The 24,003-nt window shown below is 36.5% G+C and overlaps 1 protein-coding gene across 1 annotated transcript; it reads left to right on the forward strand.

Moving 5' to 3' along the window:
- Positions 1-354: 354 nt before the first annotated feature.
- NEIL3 (nei endonuclease VIII-like 3 (E. coli)) lies at positions 355-23,269 on the forward strand. Its single transcript, XM_010072819.1, has 10 exons — positions 355-360; positions 2,870-2,985; positions 7,874-8,008; positions 9,084-9,297; positions 10,502-10,576; positions 13,100-13,266; positions 16,387-16,556; positions 19,835-20,237; positions 22,139-22,295; positions 23,093-23,269. Exons 1-10 carry the CDS (start codon positions 355-357, stop codon positions 23,267-23,269), a joined length of 1,620 nt encoding a protein of 539 aa, XP_010071121.1.
- Positions 23,270-24,003: the final 734 nt, after the last annotated feature.

Here is a 24,003-nt window from a genome sequence, read left to right on the forward strand (position 1 = left end):
TTAAAATATAATTTAGATTCAGGAAACACACAATACAAGGAAAATTATAGTAGCAGTTCCTAATTTTAACTTTTTCATAATCTTGTAACTCTTCACAAGTCTGAATGAAACGTGATGAGAGAAAGATACACGTTGGCCTGCAGAAAATGAGCTTTTAATTCTATAACTTCTTTTTAAAATCATTTTCTCTAAGCCAGCTAATTAAAGAAATAAAGAATGTGGCATCTGCTCTCAGTGTGCACAGTAGGTAATTTCTCTACTAGTTTTTATCCTTTCTGCTGGCAGCATAAAATAATTCACCAGCATAAACTCTGCTGGGGCTTGTGAGACCTTCTGGCAGAAGGAGAAGCTGAGATGCCGGTGAGCGAGCCTGGCTGATGAGCTGTGAAGACACGGTCCTCTGGTTTTGATTACAGAGGTGGCCAGGGTATTTTTTTTCATGCCTGGTTTTGCTCAGCTTTGAGAAATTGTGTATTGTTTGTGTCCCGAGGAAGTATATTGGATGCCTCCAGACAGAAAGTTGGGGAATTTTTCCCTGCCTTCAGTGTATAAAAACCAGTGTAGAAGAGTTTGTGATTAAGGTTCAAATAAGATAGTACCTCGGTGGAAGAACAATTTAAGGAAGAAAGTGATTCCAGCTATGCCTGTCTAAGATAGGTAGTCAACAGATCAGTCTTTTTAGGTTTTTGTCTTTCAGGACTAAGCTTTTTGAAGTAAGGATTTGTGCTTCTATGGTTTCAGAAAGAAATCCCTCAAATATATTGATGTTCATAACTTTGTATGTACAGTAAAAGTCACCTCAGGGCAGACTATTCATTGACAAATGACCATCACTGGGGCTTCTTGGATCTCACAGTGGCTGCTAACCATGGCCAAAGCCTTGGCCACTGTTGAAGACTACACTGTTTAAGAGAGTTTGTACTACAACGACTCTAAGGGCTCACCTGATACCAAAGTGGTATGAATTTAACTTAAAATATTTTGAAAAAACAAGTTAGTTTTCCACCTCAGACACTTCTTACTCTGGTTTAGTTTAAACAAACCTGAGTGGCTTAAAACAAAAATAAACCTTGTTGCACACCAACTTACTTTAATACTTTTATTGGAAGAGATGAACTGTTTATGTGAGAGGAAAATTTAGCTTTCTTCCTATTTTGATAATAGGCAACATAAATTATGTTGATGTTATGCAAAAATATTTTTATTTTTCTACTTGACAGAATAATAACCATAAAACCTTCTAAATGTATATAATTTCAAGGTAATAATACAGTGAGAGATGTTTAGAAAACAGCTCTGAAATTTCTCTAAGTAGCTGAAGCCTTGCTGATTTACCAGAGTCACTTTAATGTGTATTTACTTTGCAATTGAGTGTTGTGATTGAAGCACTGATACACACCCCTGTGCCTTGCAGTTAGGGCTCTGATGATAGTGAATGTACTGCTTGAAGGTTTCAGCAGGTTCTGGGGGACTTGAGGTGTTAGTCAGCGGGGACCTTGACAGGCTGAGAAAAATGGGCTGGCAGAAACTTAAATTAAGCATTTGCAGGACTCAGAGAGTCCTGCAGTTGGAACAGACAGAATGATGTCATGCAATGGCGCAGGCCTGGCTGTTGGCCAGATGGAAGATGGCTCCTCAAAAAAAAAAGGACCTAGGGTCCTATACCAGCTTAGTCACTAGTGTGCCCTTCCAAGGAAAAGGTTCACCCCCATACTGGGCTGTGCTAAAGACGGTGCAGCCAGCAGGCTGAGGACAGTGATTCTTACCTCTGTTCAGCACTTGCAAGGCTGCATCTGGATTACTGTGTCAGTTTTTTGACCCCCCAGTAGGAGGAAGATAATATACTAGAGTGAGAGTGAGTGAGCAGGCTGAAGCACATGATGTACAAGGAGAAGCTGATAGAGCTGTTTTTTTATTGCTCCCTTCAGCTGTCTGAAAGGAAGTTATGGAGGAGACAGAGCTAAGCTCATGTCAGAGGTGCGCAGTAGGATGAGAGGCAGCAGATGGAGACCACAATAGGAGAAATTCTGATTAGGTGATAGGAAAATTTTTTGATCATGACAATAGTGAAACCCTGGAACAAGGGCCTAGAGAGTCTCCATGCCTGGAGCTACTCTGAAGTTGACTGGACAGGACCCTGGGCTGCCTGCTCTCAGTCAGTCAGGTGTCTGGACCAGATAACCTGTAGATGTCCCTTTTTATAATTCCAGTGGAGTTTAATGTGCTAAGCAAGAAAAAGATTTTTGCTTCAATCTCACAATTAGCTTTTTCATGTCCTCTAGTAGTGTCCCACCTGGTGCTCAACATCTGAGGTTAGACTGTCAACTAGTAGGAAGAGAGAAATATCTCTATGGGCTCAGTGGAGGCTTTTCTGTAATACACAATGCCCTATGTTAAACACTGAAAGCGTATTATTAGCTTGGATAGAAACTCCAGCAAGAAGCATTTGGAGAAGGATGTAGGTCTGCAAATGACAGAATTTACACTCTGTCAATTATTGAATATTCAAACTATGCCTGAGGTTTGATATATATATATATATGTATACATCAGATTTACATGAGCCTGAAACTCTTATTGTGAATTCATGACTTGAAGGAAAAGGCATAAAATACCCCAATAAAAAAGATGTATTGTTTCAGTTCGGAAAAGAATGAGCTAAGTTAGGATAGCATTAGCGTAGCGACTATCTGCTTCCGGGGTTAATAGTCTCATTGGTTTTGATAGAGCTGCTGAAGGAGAAAAGGTTTAATATTGTTCATGTTAGAAAATTAGTTCATACAGCTACTTGCTGAATGTGTATTGATGCTAGCATCAAAGTAGTATAAATCCTGTTTTAATCTTTGTGTGTGTGTGTACTCATTTTCAGATTGCTACAAGTGAAGAGAGACCCTCTGGTCATGATTTCCTTGTTGGACATGTTTACAGGGGTGTGGAGACGTTGGGAAAGGAACTTTTTATGTATTTTGATCAGAAAGCTTTGAGGTAAGAGGCGAGAAAAAAGCTTCCTAAGCATTCAGACTGTACGGATGTGGGGGGTTGTCTTGTTCTTGCTAATACCAGTTTCACAGATTTGAAAGTTAGTGCTAACGAGAAACTTCTCAGCAGCCTCTCTGCAGTGCTGGAAATACTGGATATAGTCACATTTTCAGATAATTTAATGCTTTATTCTTAGTCTGAGATTCCACGTAAAGTTATCTGAAAAGGAAAATTATTCCTTGAAATGCTTTGTTTCTAACAGGAAATTGCATTTTCTAGGGACAAAACTCAGAAGTGCTTGCAGTTACAGTTACTTAATATCTTCCCCTACAAACTGCACTTGAAATTTCTTTTAACTTTCCTTAAGAAACGTAGACTGAAATTTTGTACTTAATTTTTAATGATTCAATTGCTTTGATAATAAACTTGTGTGAAAATTTGCCAAACTTAAAATATTCTGCATGTATAGGTTTATGCTGCCTTTCTTTCTTTAAACAATATTAACAGCTCCTTGGTTTAGAGGCGTGGTTTGAAATTTGTCAGATCAATGGTTTGAGTATCATAAATGTAGCTCTTAACTTTCTAGTGAAACCATATCTCCTAGACAAATGGTAAAACTGCCAAATCATTGTTTGTTCATGCTTTGCAGAGCTTATTAGGGGTTGGCTGGCACATTTAGGATTTTGTCATATGCTTTAACCCCTTGGACTTCTTGTTCTAGTCTTCAAGGTTGTATTTGGAATCTAGTTTACTTTTCTAGTTCAATATGCTGTACTGCAAAGTCAACTGAAAATAAATCTAACCAAATGCAGTGTAATGGATTATTAAAAAAATCCCCTTTCATTCTTTATGGTAATTAGTATAGAATACATAGGTAAGGCCCTAATATTTAATAAGTAAGGCTTGCAGTTAATGTTTCTCTTTACCCTTCTATGTGCAACATAATTCTAATCTGTCTAAATCTTTTAAAAGGGAAGCAACATCACTTCTACATTCAGTCTAGTCTTTGTCACCTACTGACTGATGTTGAACAAAGGTGTAAGGTTATGATTTTTGTTCATTTAAAACTGATAATATCAACAAATACCTTACAATTCTGTGACATATTTTGCCAGTGGCACAGCTGTTATAGGAGGGAGGTGGAACTGAAAATGCTTGGCTGCAAGTACAACAGTTTACAGTAGTTGAATGCTGGATAAATAAAGGCAATGATGTATTAGTAATTACCTGGGATACTGCATGGACTGATCTTTGGTAGCAGGGGCCTGCTGGTTATCAGATATAGTGATATATGCTTATTTCTCCTAGTGTTAGAGAAATGCAACTAGTCTTACAAGCACATACTGGTCTTTACATGACAATCATACAAGCAACTAGTAGGACAGGACTGCATATGTGTTTAAAGCAACCCATTTGTGAAGAATAGGATTATGGTCCGAATCGGTTTCTCTTGCTTTGTATTGTGCTTTCTTAAATAGAAACAGAGAAGAAAAATCAGTTCTAAAAATAAAAAGATATGTCAGTTATAAAGGAAGATTAAAAAAAGAAAGGCAGGGAGGTAACTGATGCAGATGTTAGCCTTTTTAAAATGACTATTGCATGTGTTACAAATTGATTGCATAAGCAAAGGAGTAAATTACAAATAAGAAGACATTGTTTCAACAGACTGAATTACAGTACCAGAAGAAAAAAGCTATTACTAAGGAATGTAAGTAAGCATTTTGCAAAAGTTCTCTTCAAAGAGAAAGAAAATGTGGCCAAGTTTTAGTCTGGAAAATACAATCCTTTGACCCTGGAAGATCTTAAATAATTCTTAAGCTTTTTAGCCAATGCAATAACTTACTGTACTTAATGAAAACAGTTTGTCATTTGATCATAAGCTTAAAGGTTTTATCAATTCATCAGTTATTGTAGCTCTAGAAACTGTATTTAAGGAGTCCCTTTAGTCATGTCACTTATTTGTTTGGAAACATTTTAGAAAAGTTATGTACAAGAAAGGTCTCCTCTATACAAGAGGCAGAAGTTATTTATTATCTGATAATGAAGATGTTAATTCTCTTGTTTTAAAAATGTGTGTTGTGCATTTTAAAGATGTTGAGAGGAGGCAGAGGGAAGGCTTCAAGAAAATGCATCTTGCAGCAGTCTAAGATTGGCTGCCAGGATTGTTACTGGGAGATGAAATATGGAATATGCCTTCAGAGGTTGTATTACTTCTTTATTAAAGTTAACTCTCAAATATAGGACTTTCTTGTCATGAGGAGGGTTACCGATATACAGATTCTGTATCTGTATGTCAGTTTCTCAACATAACAAACCCAGCTTTTCATGTCTACTAAGATTATGTGTAAAAAGCTGGTGGTCATGCTGGAATAATGTTAGTCAGACATGTCTTGTGAAAGAGCGGACCATGAAAGGTTATTAAACTCATTTTTTGCTCCTGGATTTGCTCAAGTGGAGAATGACTGCCTGGTGGGAGAAGATAACCTGGCCATGAAATTGTTTTATACAGTTTGGCTACTGCTTGCCTGACTTGCAAATGAGGAGGATACTTCTGAAGTGTTGCTGTGTTGGGGATAGCAATTAGCAAACGAAGTTCAGTTCAGTATATTTGCAATTCATGGTGGGCAGTAGAAGTTTTCTTTTAGGGGTACAAATGAGCAATGGCACCTTCTGAAGAAATTAGTACTTCTACTTTTTGATGTCTGTTTAAACAAGGACATTAAAGTCACTGAAGAAAGTCAAGGTTTTTTGGAAAATCTGAGGTTTGGTTTTTTTTTAATTTTGTCTTGAAAGTCACTTAAATAATCAATGAAGTATGAAAAAAGTTCTGTAGTACTTGTGAGTTGTGCAGGAGAAACTTGGATGGACTGTATGTTTTATAATGGCAATGATAGTGTTATGCGAGAGAGGTTGTTCTGGGTTTAGTTTCTGTAGCATGCCATTAATGTAAATTTGGAGTGAAAAGTGGGTTAGAAAAGTTTCTGAAAATTGATAATGCGTGTATGTTTTTGCATAACTGAAAATGGGCACAAATATTCTTAGGAAAAAGATAAATGTTCACATACCTTAATGAAATCTGCTGTCTTGACTGGAAATTACATCTTGTTCTTTAGGACTCGATAATGTGAATTGTCACTGGTTTTTACATCTCTATATAGTAGTTTGACTGTGCTGCTACTAATCTTTTATTTTTTATGGGCAAAAATGTTTTAAATAAAAAGCAGATCCTTATAATGTGTAGCACTAAATAATTCCAAAACCTCACCTTTTTTACTTTAAAGCAACAACAAAAAATTGACAACTCCTTGCTACTAGCTATAATTGAACAACAGATCCTAGGTTTTTCTATTTGTAATTAAAATGAGAAGTTTTCTGTTTTGCCCTCTTTCAGGACATCAAAGGTAATGAATGAAACACATTGGAATGAAATCTTGGTAACTTTCTTAAGGCTTTTGAATGTAAATGTGTAGAAATTAGTCAATTATTTTTTTCTAGTCATGAACGGAAAAGTCACTAAGGTAGCTAATAGTTGTGATTCTTAATGTTCCTTTTAAACTGTGTACTGGAGCTTGGAAAATGTAACCATCAGCTATTAATGCGAATGCTATTTCTTTAAAAAAAACTTCCTGGAAGCATTTAGTGCATTACCACTTAGTAGGAAGATGCTAGAGTCTGGTTTAAAAATAAATTTGACTAGTTAAGCCTGTACAGTACTGTTCATGGCACTTGAGAACTGGAAATGGCTATTGAAAATAAAAATGGCAGAAATAACTGTATCCACTGAATTGACTTGTAAGAGGAGGGTTTTGGAAAGACAGAGGTTGTTAAAAATGGAAAAAAAAATAGAGAATAAATGCTGTGAGGAAGTTAGATAAAGACTTGAAGACTGTGCTTAATGAAATGTTGTCTTAACCTGTAAATTTTTGAAATGCCTATCCTCCCTGAAATGTAACAAAGAGGGGTTAAAAGGAAATATACACCTGATGTTGCATTTCCTTGGTCATTTGTGTAGTTTGATCTCTTAAATATTTTTGTAGCTACAAGATGATCCACCTTTTCTGATATACAATGTATAGAAGTAGGGCACTCCCTCTGTCTTATGTTTTTTTTAGGACTTGAATGTACCAGGTGAATTTGTAATAAATAAAATATATGAGACTATAGTCAAACTTGTCCTTTGCTCAAGTATACTAGCTCCCAGTAGAATATATTATAACATGTAAGACCTCTTAGAGCATTAGTGCTCTTTAAAAGGAATGCTTAAAGGGTCTGTTCTGCTGCTTTGCCATCTGTGCATTTTTCAGTTTCTTTCTTTTATTAAATTTTAATTGACCTGCAGGTTTTGCTTTGGTTGTAGGCAAAGAAAAGCAGAAAACAACATATGGCAGATGTTAATTACTTTGTCTATGATGTTATTGAAGTAACTTTGATATGATAACAGTGTTCGCAATGTGAGGACTGAAATCTTTCTTTCATACCAGTTGACTTCTGCCTGATTTAACAGAAAATTGTGTGGAAAAGTAGCCTCATTTCTTTCAGCCTCCTTGAGGAATTAAGAACCTATGTTGGAAGTTAAAAAAATTCTAAGTGCAATACACGAGAAAAGTGTTTTACTAAATGATGAAGTTTGACTTCTGTATAATGAATTATGAAGACCACTGGAAAACTGCTGTGTTTTGGAGTGTTTCTGACTTGGGGAGGTTTCTTCTCTGGGATTTGAGCACTGTGTAAGCAAGTAGTTTGTTGTCATGTTACTCTTAATGACTAGAATTAATGTACATAAATAATGACTTGGTTAGGTAAGAATAGTTCATAACTTCAAAAAATATACTAGTGTAATGCTTTGAAACATTGTTAAGATAAAATACCCATAAGAACTCTCTTTCTCTCTGAGGATTCACTTTGGTATGAATGGTTCCATGCTCATTAATCCTGATGGAAGCAAGGACAGGAATGGAGCACTACCAGTTTTGGAGATACAGCTTACAAAGGATACCATCTGTTTTTTTGAGGTGACAGTAGAGTATAGGTAAAGCAGAACCTAACCAACTTAAACACAGCTTGCTTTATTTCTTTTTATAATATTCTTTTAAGAACACAGTACAAAATCACACACAAATTGTGAAGTGCTCGGATGAAAGCCATCATAGGCACAAAGAAACAAAACTAAACTTTCTAAACATACCATATTTATTGGTATGGTAATTTAATTTGGTTACTTTTATATCAGAGTTTACATACAGTTAAAGTAGTTCTGTGCCATAGTGTCAAGACTGGGAATGAAAGTTGTATTTAATTTCATCCTTGTATCTGAATGCTGAACCTCATTGCTCCTTTAATTTCCATGCCAGTCTCACTTGCTTAAAAAGAATAAGGACCTGTGGTGATTACTGATTCCAAATTTTTATGCTCCCAAGGTTATGTTTTTGTTTTTTGTTTTCTTTTGGAAGCGAATTTTTCTAATTTACTTTAAGTGGATGGTTTTGTCCATCAGCACCGTACTTCTCACTGCTAATAAAAATAACATGGCAAGCTTGATTTTAAAGCATTTGAGCCACTTGGGTGAAAAGGAGCCTCTAAATTCAAGTAACATATATATGCATATTTAATATTACAAAACATAAAAGCTTATGTAAGCCTGAGACTTCTTGTACTGTATTATTTTCAAACAATTTGTTCTTCAATGTACGATTACGCTTAACCTAATAAAATCAAGGTTTAAGAAAATGTATCTTTTATTGCCATGTTGTAACTACTGGACCATATAACCTCACTGTACTGCTAGTTATGCTAGGTGGTCCAAACACGTGGTCCTTCCGTGTTGGAAGCAGTTTTAAAGCATGGACCTGGCAATTATTTTTCAAACTAACATGAACAAAATGAGGATGACTTCTTATATGTAGGACCAGATGTATGTTCCATGCATGTATTATTGGCCTGTTTTTGGGAGGGGTGGTTAATATAATTTCTGTGCCTCTTCCACTGGTATTTTCTTGGTTTCTGTTATCTGCATATATACTTTCATGTATTGTTTTTAAAACTATACTGTTATACTCGCATATAATTAAAATAAAAATAAGTTTTAATGTATTTTCCTCTTCTAGAAATGCAGCTGAGAGTGAGCAGAAAGTGAGAATGATGGAAAGCTTGGATGTCTGTTCTCCAAAGTTTAGCTTCTTAAGAGCAGAAAGTGAGATTAAGCAGCAGAAAACCTGCATGTTGTGTGATGTGTTGCTGGACCAAGCAGTATTACCTGGGGTGGGAAATATCATAAAAAATGAAGCACTGTTTGACAGTGGTCTCCATCCAGCTATTAAGGTGGGTAAGACGTCTCAAGATTGTTTTTAATGACACCAAAGATTAGGAATGTAAATACATATTTATTTAACCTTTTTGTCATCTTCTTACCTTTGTTTTATTATCTGTCATTTCTTAAGTTATTCTAAGACACTAAATAAGTTTTCATAGAAGTTTTACATTATAACTGGAAATATTTGTCATGGTGTTCCTTGGAACATGTCGCTGCTATTCCTGCCTTGCAGAGTGGACATATTTTGAGGGGCTAAACTTCTCTCTTACAACTTGAAACCTCTCCTTAGAAGGGAATTAGTTTAACTTTCAAATCCTGACTTTGTCTGGCATCCTGTTGTGCTACAATTAAATTGTCAGCCTATAAATAAAGGAAATTGAAGAGTGCTCAGGTTTTCTTTCTTCAGTTACTATCTAGAATAGTTTATGTGGTAGAGTTGATTATTTTTGCAGCTGCTTCTTCCACTTCCTATCCTGCTAGATGGCATCATCTACCATACTTTTGTTTACCATACTTTTTTTTGGTTAAGATCCTCAAGCATGTGTCTCCAAACTTTGCTTGAAAAGAAGTTTGATGTTTGCAAAACAGATTGAGATTACATAGAATGTAAAGGAAAGCTGGTGAAGATAGTAACTGATAGGTGATGAAGATAGTAACTGAAAGGATAGAACTGAAAGTTCTTCATAGGATCAGTCTGGATTTAATTGTATCTGCAATGTGAGCTGGCAGAGGAAGGAAAAACGTGACTTAAAATTTTGAGTTCTTAACAAAAAATGTATTTGGTTGATATGCCTCTCTAATTGTGATGCCTTTGGCTCAAGTATTCTTCCTGAAGAACTCTCACAGGAAAGAGCCTCTGATGATACATGGGTCATCATAATCCATAAGGAAATTAAGAAGTAACTAAGTGTTGTTAACTCCGCATTATTCCTGTCATCAAGAACTCTTAGGTTAATATAGAGGAAGACAACTGAAATATTTACCTATGTTGTGCAGATGAGGCAAAGTACACTGGTATTTCACACAGTGAGTTTGTGTAGTATAGAATATGAAAATGTACTGTTTTACTGAGACGATGTATATGATGTGTAGTCAGAGAATTATCATAATGGGAATCAATGCAATTCCACATCAGCTGAAAGTGTATAGGTCTTTCTGCTGTTGTCCCTTAGAATTGTAATATTCTAAAAATCATTCTTGTCTGTCTTACAGGTTTGCCAACTGACAGATGAGCATATACATCGCTTGGTGAAAATGACACGTGATTTTACCCTGCTTTTTTATAAGGTATTGGCAGGTGCTTCTGAGAAACCTTCAAAACTTGACTCTGGCATGTTAGTTGTATGAGATCATCAGTGAAAACAGTAAAAACTGCAACAGGACAAGTGTTTCCATTAATAGGAACGTTGGCTTGTGTGCTCTTTATTAATTGTGAATTGTCAAATGATGGAAAGGTAAGACTGTAAGAATGTGCATAGCTTGGCCCAGTTGCAGCAGAAGAGTTTGACAGATGCTGCCTGAGGGCCAGTTCAGTTTTGCTGTGCATGCGCTGTGACGTCGCTATGAACATGTCAGAATTGATGTAGGTTAAGCACACACTTCCATGTAAGATAACATAAAGGTCACTTTTCAAACTGGGAACTAGAGATTGCCCCAGGGAAGTACGAAGGTAATTCATATAGCTTCCTTTAGGAGAGTTGAAATAGCAAGTATATTTATTTGACTAAATAGATTCTAACGTCTAACAACTTTTTTTTTTTTTTTTCTCTGACTGAGACATCGTTTTTGGTTGCTAAAGTGAAATAAATTCCAGCTTCTCCCTACTGCCAAAACTTCAGTAGGATTTGATTTCTTCCCCCGTAAACTCTATAATTCTTGGTTGCTCTTTAACTTTCCAAAATAGAAAAAGAGAGAATTTGACCTAATTGTATGTTTTTCTTCTTTAAGCTGCATGCAGAGAAATGAACAGCAGCAGTGAAATTCTTGTCTGTTTCTCTTGGTATTCATGAAAGGCAAGGAGGTAGTGCTGCTAAAAAATCTTTTTTTTTTGGTAGGCTAGGAGGAGGGCACCTACCTTTCCTAAAACCATCTTTCAATCATAAAGGCTAAAAATTTAATTTGTTTAATAGTCTGCTTTCCCCCAGCTCATTGAAGAGTAGTTTAGTCTGTTGGCTAGGGAAATATTTTAATTCTCCAAACTTCATAGGGAAGACTATCAGTAAAGAGATAACATCCAGTTCTGCAACAGCTATACTAAGAGATTTAAATGTGTCATGGGCTTTTAGACTGACAATAAACAACGAGTTAAAGTTTCTGTAGTTCAGTTTAGCCATTTCCAAAACTTTTATAATCTATACTTAGCAGGTATTCACCAGTCAAGTGCTTTTACAGGAGAGCTAGCCCCACCCCAAGTCTCTTTAAGATAGAAAAATAATGAAAATAGGTTAATATGAGGGGTAGTGCTTAATCATTTTTTATATACTGTTATAGAATGTTTGTAGTAATCATACTACATCATTTGTAGTAACACCTTAGAGACATGAAGATGAGGAATCTTGTTTGTGTAAAAAGCTATTGCTTTTGTTTGTTTTTAAATAACTGACTGGGAGGAAACCACTAATAAGAAACTAACGATAAACCTTGAGGGGAAAGCAAACTGCTTGTGAATGTTCGTGCAAATATATATTAGTAATTCCTACTGATTGCTTTTGCCGGTATAATCTAGTAATTCATTCTCATTCAGCGACGCTGATGAACAAGAGCACAGCAGAAGCAAATATGCTGTGCTCAAAGACTCCTGTATTTTGGCAGAGCTCCAAGGGTCTTCATGCATTATGGAGCTAGAGCTGTTGAACCCTGCCAGAGTGGGGCTGGTATTGCTGGGACAGCTGTGCTATAATTTGAACTGTGCCCAAGGAACTCATGTGGCTCTGCAGAGTTCGCTGAATCTCTACTGGGCTTTTCTTGTTTGGTTTTTGGTTTTGTTTTTTTTTTTTTTATGTTTTTCTGACAGTTTTAGCTGGGGTATGTCTATGCTGACTCCCCGTGAATTGTCTCATGAAATGTGCTTGCTTGTCAGCCCTCTGGAAGCTCTTTAGGTCACTGTGCCCTTTGGGCTTGTACCCTAATTAATTTTGCATGCCAGGTCTAGGGAGCTCACCATAGTGCCAAGTGGCTTTTCATAAGCCAACTTCTCTGGCATGGCCAGTGCTAAGATGAAGCTGAGCATCACCCCACTCCTACAGAATCTCTGGAATATTTCTGCATTGCTCTGTTCTTTAGGTGTTGGGAAGGTTGATTAACCCAGATTGTAGTGTCAGGTCTGAGCTGGCCCTGTGGTGTGTTTTTGGTTCTTTTTGGGGTGAGGGAAGGTGGTGTTGGTTTTGTGTTTTATGTTTGTTTTATTTTTGTTTTCAGTGCTGCATTGATTGGAGCACATCAGCTCTTTAAGAACACTGTGTCACGTCAAAGACGACTGGTACTGAGTCAGAGCTCCCTGGTCCAGCTGAACTCAGGGAGTCCCTAGGATATATTTGCTTGCACCATACTAGTATGGCTTTGTGTCTTGTGTGTTTTATTCCATTATGTGGAAAATTCCAGACACTGTTATACCTTATTTAAAGACAATTCTTTTAATGAAAGAATATGAAATACAGATGATGGCCCTTATGAGTGTGCCTTAAGTATCTTCACGTAGTCATTGAGCTGTCAGTTTATGTCAGGTTTTTTTTTTTACAGTTGAACTGTAGAAGGACTGAGATAAAATTATACTGGGTCTCTAACTTGGGTCTCTAACATGTTCTGTTTTAGTGCCGCAAAACTGGGTCTCCACTCTACAAACACTACAAAGTATACAAGCGCCCAACCTGTGGTCAGTGCAATGGGAAGATCACTGTGTGTCGTTTAGGAGAGAATGACAGGATGACCTACTTCTGCTCTCAATGTCAAAAGGCGGATCCCCAGCTCATCAGTGTTGGGTATGATGGTAACTTTGTAGCACCTTTAAGCATCAAAGTGCTTAAGCACCTCAAAATGCTGTTACAGTAAGAGGACATCACTTCTCAAATAGAATGGATCCTGGTGCATTTTGTATCTAAATTCACTTGACTTTGCGAAAGAAAAATATTTTGGCGATTGATATTTAAAAATAGTTAAAAGCTTTTGTTCTTTGATGCTATTTATTTCAAAGGCACCATCTGTTATGAAATAGCTATTACTCTAATCAAATGTAGTAATTACAAAACAATTCAGAGTACCCAGAATTATTTACTACTTCTGGAAAAAATGCCCCTTGTTCTTGGTGTTATCGATATAATAGACTTTTATGTTTATACACAACTGTGTTGAATGGCATAAGGAAGGTGGGAATTTGTGTGTCTATTTCTTTTCATAGGATAGCCCCTTCAGTCCTGGATAGGTGTGCATCTATGCAATTTTGTTCTGGCTATAGAGTTACCCTGAAGATAACTAAAACTTCATTAAACTCAGAGTGCAGCAAATCTTGTAGGGCTTAGGACTTTTTTTTTTATTCCTTCTCATTGGATTTGGAAAACTTTTACTACAGGTGTGCTACAGAGACACCTTCAATTCCACAGAAATTGTGCTAGCAGCAGCTTTCCTCCTTTTATTTTAGAAAAACACAAAATGCATTTGATATTGCAAAGGGTCAAAAGGTGAAAGTTCCAAAAGCATCTTATTCAGACTCTTACATACCTAAGTTATTATTGAAAATTTTCATCTGAGATTTCAGAATCTTGCCTTTTTATACTGAGCTTCGTCAATCTAATAAAAGATATGGCTTCACTTTGCAAACTTTTCCTTCATTACTGTGTGTGTATATATATTTTTCTTTTTTTAGATAAGATTTATAGGACACACAAATCCCTCTCCTACCTCCAACCTTCTTTCAAGATTGTGAAGATGAAGGGATTGGCTGAAGGGATTTTGGTTAAAGCTTAAAATCGCCTTTGAGTGCAGATCAAATATAGAAGATTCCAGTATGGAAGATAAATATTTCACATGCTGATAACCCCAATCTTCTGTATTTTCAGAAAGTAATAATGAGAAATGTTTTGCAGATGGGTAGGAAGACAGCAGTGTTCCATGGAGTCAGATAACTAGTAAATGATGCAAGGAAAAAACAAAATCTCTTTCTGTCTCTGTTCTAGAACAAGTAGTGGTTTGGTTTTATGGTTGTGTGTTCTGTCGTTGTTTGGTTTTTTCTTTTAAACAAATAATTAAAGAGTGGTATATTTCAGTGAAAAACACAATAATGGTAGCTATAAAACAAAAAGGTCATTTCTTGTGCTGTCCTCAGCCTAATGCTAAGGTCTTTTGCTGCTCTGTTATGCAGTAACTCTGAGCAAATAAAAGTATGTGTAGCTCAAGTGGCTTATCTGCCATTCCAAGCTTGTCACATTTGAAGACTGAAAGGAGCTCATGTGATCAGACTTGCTTGCTGCAGATCATAAACTGTAGAATTCAACCCAGATGTTCTTGGGTCAAGTCAAGTAGCTTAAGATTTTGCTCAACTGAAAAAATGAAGAAAATACCCATTATAAGTTTGCCTCATCAAATTCAAATATACCTTGAGTCTTAAAAATACACTTTTTCCCCCATATTTCATGTTCCAAAATGGGGAAGCAGGGGGAACAGCATGACGGATGGACCATGGGGGATGACATGGAATTAAACTCCCAAACATGACACGCTGAATATATTCAATCTAGTTATGCATTTTGATAGCTGAGTAGAACAGCTGATCTAATAATGTGAAAATACCCATTTTTAACACTTCTAGTTTTGCTGTTTTGTTATCGAGCCACAGTGTTTTGGTGAATGCTACTTTAATGTCTGTTCCACCTCTTGACAGCCCAGGATCTCTGGTATGTCAGCTGTTCTCATTATCCTCCTTAGTTTTCCTGTTGTGGAAGAGATGTGGCAGGTAGTGGATTCTCCTACCATTATCTGCTAAGGAAAGTGATAATTACAGAATAAGTGATAGGTCTAACAAGTGTCATAACAGTTGGCAAGTACAGCATTTGCATTATTAATTAAAGTGCTTAAATTCTTAGGATTAAAAAAAAGTCTCCAAAAAGTGCATAATTCCACAAAAACTATGGAGTAAAATGCTTGACAACTCGTCAGCCATAATACTTAAAAATTTACATACATATCTTACTGAACAGATAAGTTCAAGTTATATGTAACATGCTAACAATGTTTGGATACTGTGACAAAATTAGTCCTTGGTAACATGTAGTGACTGCGATTCTAAATCAGTGTATCAGTATAGGAGGTATTATAATTTACAGGAAAATAAATAAAATTAAATCTACAGAGGTCTCTAGAGTACAGCTTTGGCTCACCAGTCACAGGCAGGACATTCCTGAATTCTTTCTGATGAGGAGAAAAAAAAGCACACACACATGAAACAAGAAGAAAAAAAAAAAAAGTCAAAAATACTTAATTCTGCACTGGCACATGGGTAGGAAGACAGCAGTGTTAAAAGGTTAAGTATTAGAAGGTTTTCCAGCAAATGCAAAGAAAGACTTTCTAACATTTAAGATTTTGAGTTCTGTTGGCTGTTACAATAACAAAGTAGTCTGCTGGGTACCATTTAAATGAGAGCAAAAAAATCTGTTTGCTAGGTTGTGTGACTTTCTGTAGTTCAGCCTCTGAACAGTTCTTCATCCAGTAATGCATTTGTTAGTAATCATTTTGTACAAGGGATGGGGGAAAGGTACTGAAACAGTCTCTCTTTAAAAAAAATGAAAATGGTAGGAAATTTGAGAGAGGCTGGGGCATTGTGCTGGAGAGTACATCAGTTAATAATTAACTTTCTGTCTGTTTTTGTTTAAACATTTTTATTTGTATTACTTCTGCAGCATTGGGAAAGATTTGCCCTTGAGGTAAAAAAAAAAAAAAAAAAAAAATAATTCAAACTCTAACCATGACATGCTGTCCAAGCTGTGATAGGTAGGCATAATGCTGTGTACTACTTGTTCTCTAGCTCTGTGCCTCCCTGCACATAGTGGTGTAAGGCAATTTGTAGAAGAAATGTCACAAAAGACTAACATCATTCTTCTGTTTCACAGCAAACTGCCAACTAGAAATAGCCTAATTGGCTGGGCATATGGCAGGGGGTCCTGTTCTAATGAACACGTAGCTCAGAAATCTGAAGAGGAGTGGACGTGTATGCGCTGCACCCTAATAAACAAGCCTTCTGCTGAAATTTGTGATGCCTGTTTGACTTCAAGGCCTGAAGGTATTGAAAGGTTGTCTGGAACCTATACTGGGAAAGCGGGGAGAACTATGGTTTTGATGAAGTTTTTAGAACTATAGAACTGTAGTAGTGTCTCATTGTGAATCATATTTATATAACTTTAGCTAACTTAAAGTCAGATTTTCAGGAAATCTTACAGACAATCATAGAAACTGTCTTGTCTTCAACCCTAAAAGTGTCTTGTCTTCCAGCTTTGAGTGCAGATGGGATTCTATAGACAAGCCTCTGGAGTGACACTTTTTTTTTTTAATTGGGGGTGAGACAAGATGCCATTCTTTTGACTCTCCTTAAAATCATTAGAAGCTCAAAGCATATGTCTGATATAGAAATCGCCAGGAGTCAGAAAAGTAATTATCATTCTTTCATGTGAACAAAAGCAGTATGTTTTGGTACCCTTTCTAAAAGGATGTCGGGTTTCTCAGGGGCTAGATTTTTTTCCTCCAAGTTCAGGTTGCCTAGAGAAGTTGTGGATGCCCCATCCCTGGAGGTGTTCAAGGCCAGGTTGGATGAGGCTTTGAGCAACCTGGGCTAGTGGAGGGTGTCCCTGCCCATGGCAGGGGGGTTGGAACTAGATGATCTTTAAGGTTCTTTACAACTCAAACTATTTTATGGTTCAGGGTAAGGATGATTCTGGACATCTTACCTAAATTTGTTGTTTGTCTCTTGCTGGAGCTTTTAATGCTGCTCTCTAGAGCTGGTGGGCAGAAGCAGCTGTAAATGAAACCTAGAAAGGGACAGGAGGATGGAGTGAGTAACATGCTAGCTTCTCTCCAGATTTCTGTGTAGAAATTTAGGTATTAAGAAGGGATGAGTGAGATTAATAGACTTTCCACTGAAACCTGTTTTCTGTGTGAAGAGGAGCTTTGTATTCTTTTTCACTTGCTGTAGAAAAAGTGAGTAAATTACTTTACAGGAAGTTATTTGGATCAAGACTGTTGCTCCAAAACACTTTGAATTGCTGCATATATTTCAAGCAACAAAGTCTAGACGTGTGCATGTGTGTGGCTTTTTAGGGATAAAGCTAATTCTATAACAATTCCGTATTGAAACTTTTCTACCTCAAAAACTAATACTCCACTTATTTCACATTTTGTAGTGAATTATTCAATGAAGTTGCTGAAATCTGCATACTAAACTTATTTTTGTAGCTCCAGTGCTGTAGAACTGAAAGAAAATATATTTGTAAATGATACACAGGGGTTTTTTTATCTGAGAAGAATTAATGTTTTTATGTAGGCTCCAGGACCCATTATTAAAAGTTCACTGAATTTAACTATATGATTCAAAGCATATATGCTGAAATTGGAATTAAAGATCACATTCCCATAGCTTTTGATTGTACTTCGAGACATACTTTCCAAAGTGCCTCTAGATTCCCAGCTTGTGAAGAAGTGACTTTCTAGTATTGATCTTGGTTCTTATAAAATAAGTTCCAATGCTTTTTTAAATATTGCTTCATTCCAGTTATTCCTTTTATGAATGGAGTGATGGGTGTGAAACTCTTATTTTACACTAGCTAAAGTCTGTTTCTTCAGGCCAGGAATCAATAAAAGTAAGTCTTTGTGCCTTACATGACACTTGTTGCCAGCAGAGGCTAATCTTGCATAATTCTTCTACAAAATCAGCACCAGAAACCTAAAAGTTTAAATCTGTCCACAGACTCAGATTTACCAACTAGCGTTTATCTTGGAATTAATACTGTCAGCTGGACCTTAAAATATATAATGGCATGTGCACAAATGCTTTATCTTAAGCTTTGTAACAAAATCTTGTTTCTTCTCCTGTACTTCTAAGTTTTACTTGTTTAGCTATAGGCCAATACTGAAAACAGGCCTGGAATATGTAGGTGTGTTAGACTTGGTGGAATACTGTTACATTTTTTTTTTTTTTAATAAGACTTATTTTTGCATCATAGGAGTGGTATTTAAGATTTTTTTAAACATGGCTTTGCTTACCTCTCTCTTTTCAAAACTGAAGATTCCTTGCCTTCTTACATCGTTCATTTTTTGTCTTTTCTAAAATTAACTACTGTCAGCAGAAACATTTGAATTTTTGAGGACAGAATACTTATACATAAAGTTAGCTGCTGGCCATACAGCCAAAATAATTCAGTCTGTAGACAGAGATAACTATTAACCATTACAGCTCAATTTTCTTGCTCCTTTGCTAAGTACAAGGCCAAGCTCCCATTCTTTCTTAAACAAATCAGAATGCACTAGACTAACCAGTATGTTTCACTGTGCAGCAGTGGCAAAATGGAAGGAGCCCAGAAACAAGTATTGTTCCGACTAAACTGTAGGGATTCTTACTCTGTTTCCGAGTGAGAAAGCCTTTGGATAGAGTGTGCCCTTGTGTATGCCTTATCTACCCATTTTACTTCTGCTTAATTTCCTCTTTATTGTATGGAGGGAAGATGTAGGAGGGAGACACTCACTGGAGATGGTAAAAAAGAAAAGACTGTTCTTGAGCACTATGGTGTCACAGCTGCTAAACAAAGATTGCACATAGGGACCCCCTAAAATCTTTCTTTTCACCCTTTTCTCAGAGAAGATTACCTCCAGACTCTGTATTTATTAAACTGGTATTAATAAATTATGCCCACTGTTTTGGATTGATTATTGCCAACTAAGAGGGCTTCTAATTCTGTGCAGAAACAAACTGTTGTTCAGGAAATAAATGCAAAGTAAATGTCTGAACTGCTTGCTTCTGAAGCCTGTTACAGTAAGGAATCAATAAGTTCGGATGCATACAATGTTTGGAAAGGACAGGAACCCTGAAAGCACTAGAAAACACAACAAATGAATATTCCTTTTTTTGTCAATAGTAAAACAATACTTTAAAAATGGATAATGTATTGCTGCTGGAGGTACCATACACTGTGATCTCCCAGTGCTGGGGTTATAAAAGCTTCTTTTGAAAAATGTTAATATTTTAATCCCTGTATTTGAGCCAAATTCAATTTTGTGTGGTTAATTCCCCGGTAGCTTTCATTTACAGAGTACTATTCACATCTGGTCCTATTCAAACAATAGTAATGTTATCTTGAAACACATGTCGTATGTGACTCCAAAAGTGCGTGAGCTTTTTTATTTTAAGAAATTTGGTACTATATCTAATCTGTGACAGGTTTTGAGATCTTTCAGGATGGTATGGTAAATTTACTCTTTCATTTGCTGTATGATGACTTATGAATACAGATCAGAAATATGATGTATCACTCTACACAGATGGATGATAACCAATAACTTATTTTTCCTTAGTTACGAAGACAGACAATGCTGAAGATTCTGCAGCCTTTAACATAAACTTAATGAAGTACCCTTGCAATGATTTCAGAAAACCAAGCACAGAAATAAAGATCAATAGGAAAGCTGCATTTGGAACTACAACTCTTGTCCTAACAGATCTTGGTAGCAAACCTATTTTTAGAAATGATACCCAAATATCTGATGGATGCTCTCAGTGTGTTGCTCCAAAAAGCAATTGTAATAAAATCCAAAACAATGTGTACCAGTCAGGGGGAAGCACAGACAAGGATTGCTCAACACATGTAACTGCTATGGCTTTGTCCTCCTGTCAGCAACCTCTCTCTTTCACACATGTACACAAGAAACAGAAAACTGATCATATACCCTCAATTCAGCAGTATAACACAGCAATCAGGTATGTATTCTAAAATGTAAACAAGTATTTTTACAATCCCATAAACCAGTTTTATCCCTGAAGATTAATGGAATACTGTGCTGTTGGGTTCAGACACTGTTGTCTTTGGATTTCTGCCAGAGGTAACTTATTCTTGGGCAGCTAAAATTACACTTCGATTTCAACAGCACTGAATGCCCTAGGCTGTCACTGGAAAAGTCCTGATTTTGGCATCTGGCCAGTACTGCTGTTAACTAAACAGCTGTTCATAGTTCAGCTATTCCCATGCAATGGGACAATATAGCTCTAATAGGTCAAGCAGCACAGTTCTATCTAAGGAGTTGTCTGATCTTAGCACTGTAGTTGCTACCTGCTTTGAGAGATCTTGAAATCATTGAGAACGATGACAAAAGGAAGGCAGCTGAATGACTATATTGTAATTACAGTTATTTGTCAACTAGCAGTTGTCAGCATTCTTCCATGATACAAAGATCTGCACAGGTACCTTGATGAACTTCCCATTACTATCTTCTCTTAACTTTCCTCCCCATCATATATGTAACTACTTCAACACTCTACCCATCCTGAATTTTTATTTACACAGCCCTATTCAGACACATCCGTTGCCTAGCTAAGAGAAATGGGAGAGCCTATTAGGGTTGTCAAGGAAAAGTTGGGCAGACATACACAACAGTAATGGAAGTGCAAGGTAGATGTCACTTACAGTGGTAAATTATGCAGGGTGAATGTGAAATATTAATTATTTGCTACAAAATTCTTGGTCATGTGTCTGTTCTGAAATATAGAAAATTATTTCTTGTATTGTTGAAGCACCAGTTTTGCCACAGGATCTCACTGGCTAGCCAGGTTAGGCTTGTATAAATATACTTTCTCCTTGCTGTCTCAGTAGAGGACAACAGAGCTGAGGATGTAGGCAGGATAACTGAGAATACAGAGGAGTACAAAGAAGAAGTGAGACAGTATCAATTGTGATAACAGGTAGTCAGAGCAAGTCATCAAATTAAACATTTAAAAAAAAAACACAACAAAAGACCAGAACACTTGGTAACAAAAGCAACAAAAATTGTTGCAGTTTTTTCTTTTGTTTTAATGAGGTGTTGGAATAAAATCGCTGATGTCTGCAGGACTGCAATCTTACAGACATAAAAGAGAACATAAAATTCCTAAGATAATAACTTAACAAGAATGAATTAATTAATCTTTTCTTTTTTCACTATGGTTTCATCACTGCTCCTCTGCTCAATAAACACATTAGAAAGATATATTTCAGAGTATTAATCTTTTTCATGTTACCCTTTTTAAAGAAAGACTTGTGTCTTGCATTCAGATAATCTCTAACTATCTCAATCATGAGGAAGAAAGAAAAACTTTATACCAGTGAGAGAACACTGTTCCATCCCCTCAGCTGGATTACTTCTTATTCAAACATGATTTGGAGGATTACTGTAACTTTTTATTAAAGAGGGGGAGAGACTTTTCAGTGAAGCATACAAATACTTTCAACCTGGAGTAGTTGGTATTGGTCTTTCTCCCACTAAGAGCAGAATACTGTCTTAGAATATGTTGGAATTTGGGGTAGGCAGTATAATAGAGGTGGTAATACTTATTTTGTTTTGCAGATTAATTTAAGAGTACTTTGAGATAATGTAAAACATGGGCTAATGCTGTGTAAAACTGGTATAATATCTGCAAGAAAAGTACACAGCTTTCACTGCTTTACTAGCAATCATTCAGCTTTAAAGGTGCAATAGGGTGCATTAGAGAAGTAAGTTATCTGGCTCTCATTGTGTGTAAAAGTACACTGAGTGTGCTATTGTAATGGCAGGAGAGAATTCTTTGGCTGTGGTGTTGATAATCCCGTTAACCTTATGCAGGAGTCATTTTGTAACCTGTCATTGCAGAAAACCTCATATTCGTACGTTAAGCGCCGGCCATCCTCACTGCAGTAAACACAACCGTCTCTGCAGCCTCAGAGTTGTGAGAAAGGATGGAGGGAACAAGGGCAGGCAGTTTTATACCTGTCCTCTGCCCAGAGAAACTCGGTGTGACTACTTTCAAGTACGTATAAGACTTGAGGGCCTCTTTTCTAATAAGCAATTTTTCCTGCACCCTCCTTGCCCCAGTAACCTGTAGTGGACAGATATGATCCATCTAAAGTTTGAGATAATTTTAAATACTTTTGCACATTGAATTGAAACTAAGAGCATAATAGTAGTTATAGTTTTAGTTACATCTCTTGCTCCTGAGAAGGCACTTGCTTGTGCGAAAACTCTTCATCCGCTTCTGTGCGACGTAAGACAGCTGCAAGAAGGGACTTGTACAAGTTGTTTAGTTCAGCCTCTTGCTTGAAGAAAGACTATGGCAAACTCTAGACCTGGACATCAGTCAGTTTTCTATCTAGACAAAATCCTGAAAACCTCCAAGAATGAAGATTCTGTAATCTGCCTGGGCAGCTGCTCTGACTGCTGCACTATACCTAACCTGACCTTCCCAGCTGCAGCTGGTGGCCACTGCTCCTCACTAGGGATGGACGTGACTGAGAAGAGTTTGACTCAGTCCCCTACCGCCAGGTAGCTAACAGATGAACTTAAGACAGTAATGACCATAATGCCTTAATTTGAAGAAAACTACGTGTTAACATCAATTAGAGTTACACCAGTTAAAGTGCATGCAGCTGCAATTACAGAAAAATCTAAAACCAGTGATCACAAAAGATATCAAACTATCTTAACTACTAGGAAGAGTTTCTGCTAGGGCCTCCCCTGTATATCTCTTTCAATTGCTAGTTTTAAAATCAGAAATTCATAGCCTTCACATGGGCTTAAACTGTGCCTAAAACATGTTTCTTTTGGCAGTGGGCTGACTTGAATTTTCCATTTTGTAACCATGGCAAGCGATGTGTTATGAAGACAGTGTTGAAGATTGGTCCCAATAATGGAAAGAACTTTTTTGTGTGCCCTCTTGGGAAGGAAAAAGAGTGTGGCTTTTTCCAATGGGTAGAAAATGGGCCAGGTATGCAGGTTATTCCTTGATGTTGATGTTCTAGTCTTCTCCTGCTCAGGATGTCTTAAGTGGATACAACTTTCCTAGTCATTTCTGTTTTGTTTTTGTGTTTTTCCCTGTTCGCTGGTTAATTAGTAAAATAGCTCCAACGACATAAAGAACTTTGGAAAGTTCTTTCCAGATTTGGAAAAAGTAATTTTACATAGACCTATAAAAATTAAGCACTGCTTTTATGCTGCATACCATTTTGAAATAAACATCTAGTTTGCAATATATTGTGACATGCTGTTATATTTGTCATTAAAAAATGGAACTTTTTTTTTCTCCTCATTTAAATGTCACTGAAGTTTGACAGCACTGCATACTTCCAAGTGTATATGATTTATAGAATGGATAACTTAATTAAATTAGTATTTTAAATTGGTAGACTTTCTCATAAATGTAAACGTCTATTTAATAAAAGTGAATAAAAAGTCAAAATACTTTAATATCACTTTGTGCTTTTTTTCCTCAGAGCTTAAAATGAGACAGCAATGGACTGTACACTTTCAATGTTATCATAGTTGAATGTGTGACCTTGCTTAGATTTGGAAAGCAAAGAGAAAAACTGCTCAAAAATTAATAAGAAGACTCTGCAGTTTTCTTCATTACAGATTTTAAATCCTGATCTTAACATTTTATTCTTGTTGCTGAACTTACTTTCCCCAATCCATGGGTAATGCATAATAAAATCACACTTCTTAGGTGGTTAAAACTCAGTTTA

Source organism: Pterocles gutturalis, unplaced genomic scaffold (assembly GCF_000699245.1).
Source record: "Pterocles gutturalis isolate BGI_N339 unplaced genomic scaffold, ASM69924v1 scaffold35017, whole genome shotgun sequence".
In the NCBI taxonomy this organism is placed as follows: Eukaryota; Metazoa; Chordata; class Aves; order Pterocliformes; family Pteroclidae; genus Pterocles; species Pterocles gutturalis.

Coding starts and splice junctions, on each gene's coding strand:
- NEIL3 (XM_010072819.1), top strand. Junction 8,009..9,083: donor GAGGTGACAGTAGAGTATAG/GTAAAGCAGAAC, acceptor TTCCTCTTCTAG/AAATGCAGCTGAGAGTGAGC. Junction 16,557..19,834: donor TTTGACTTCAAGGCCTGAAG/GTATTGAAAGGT, acceptor ATTTTTCCTTAG/TTACGAAGACAGACAATGCT.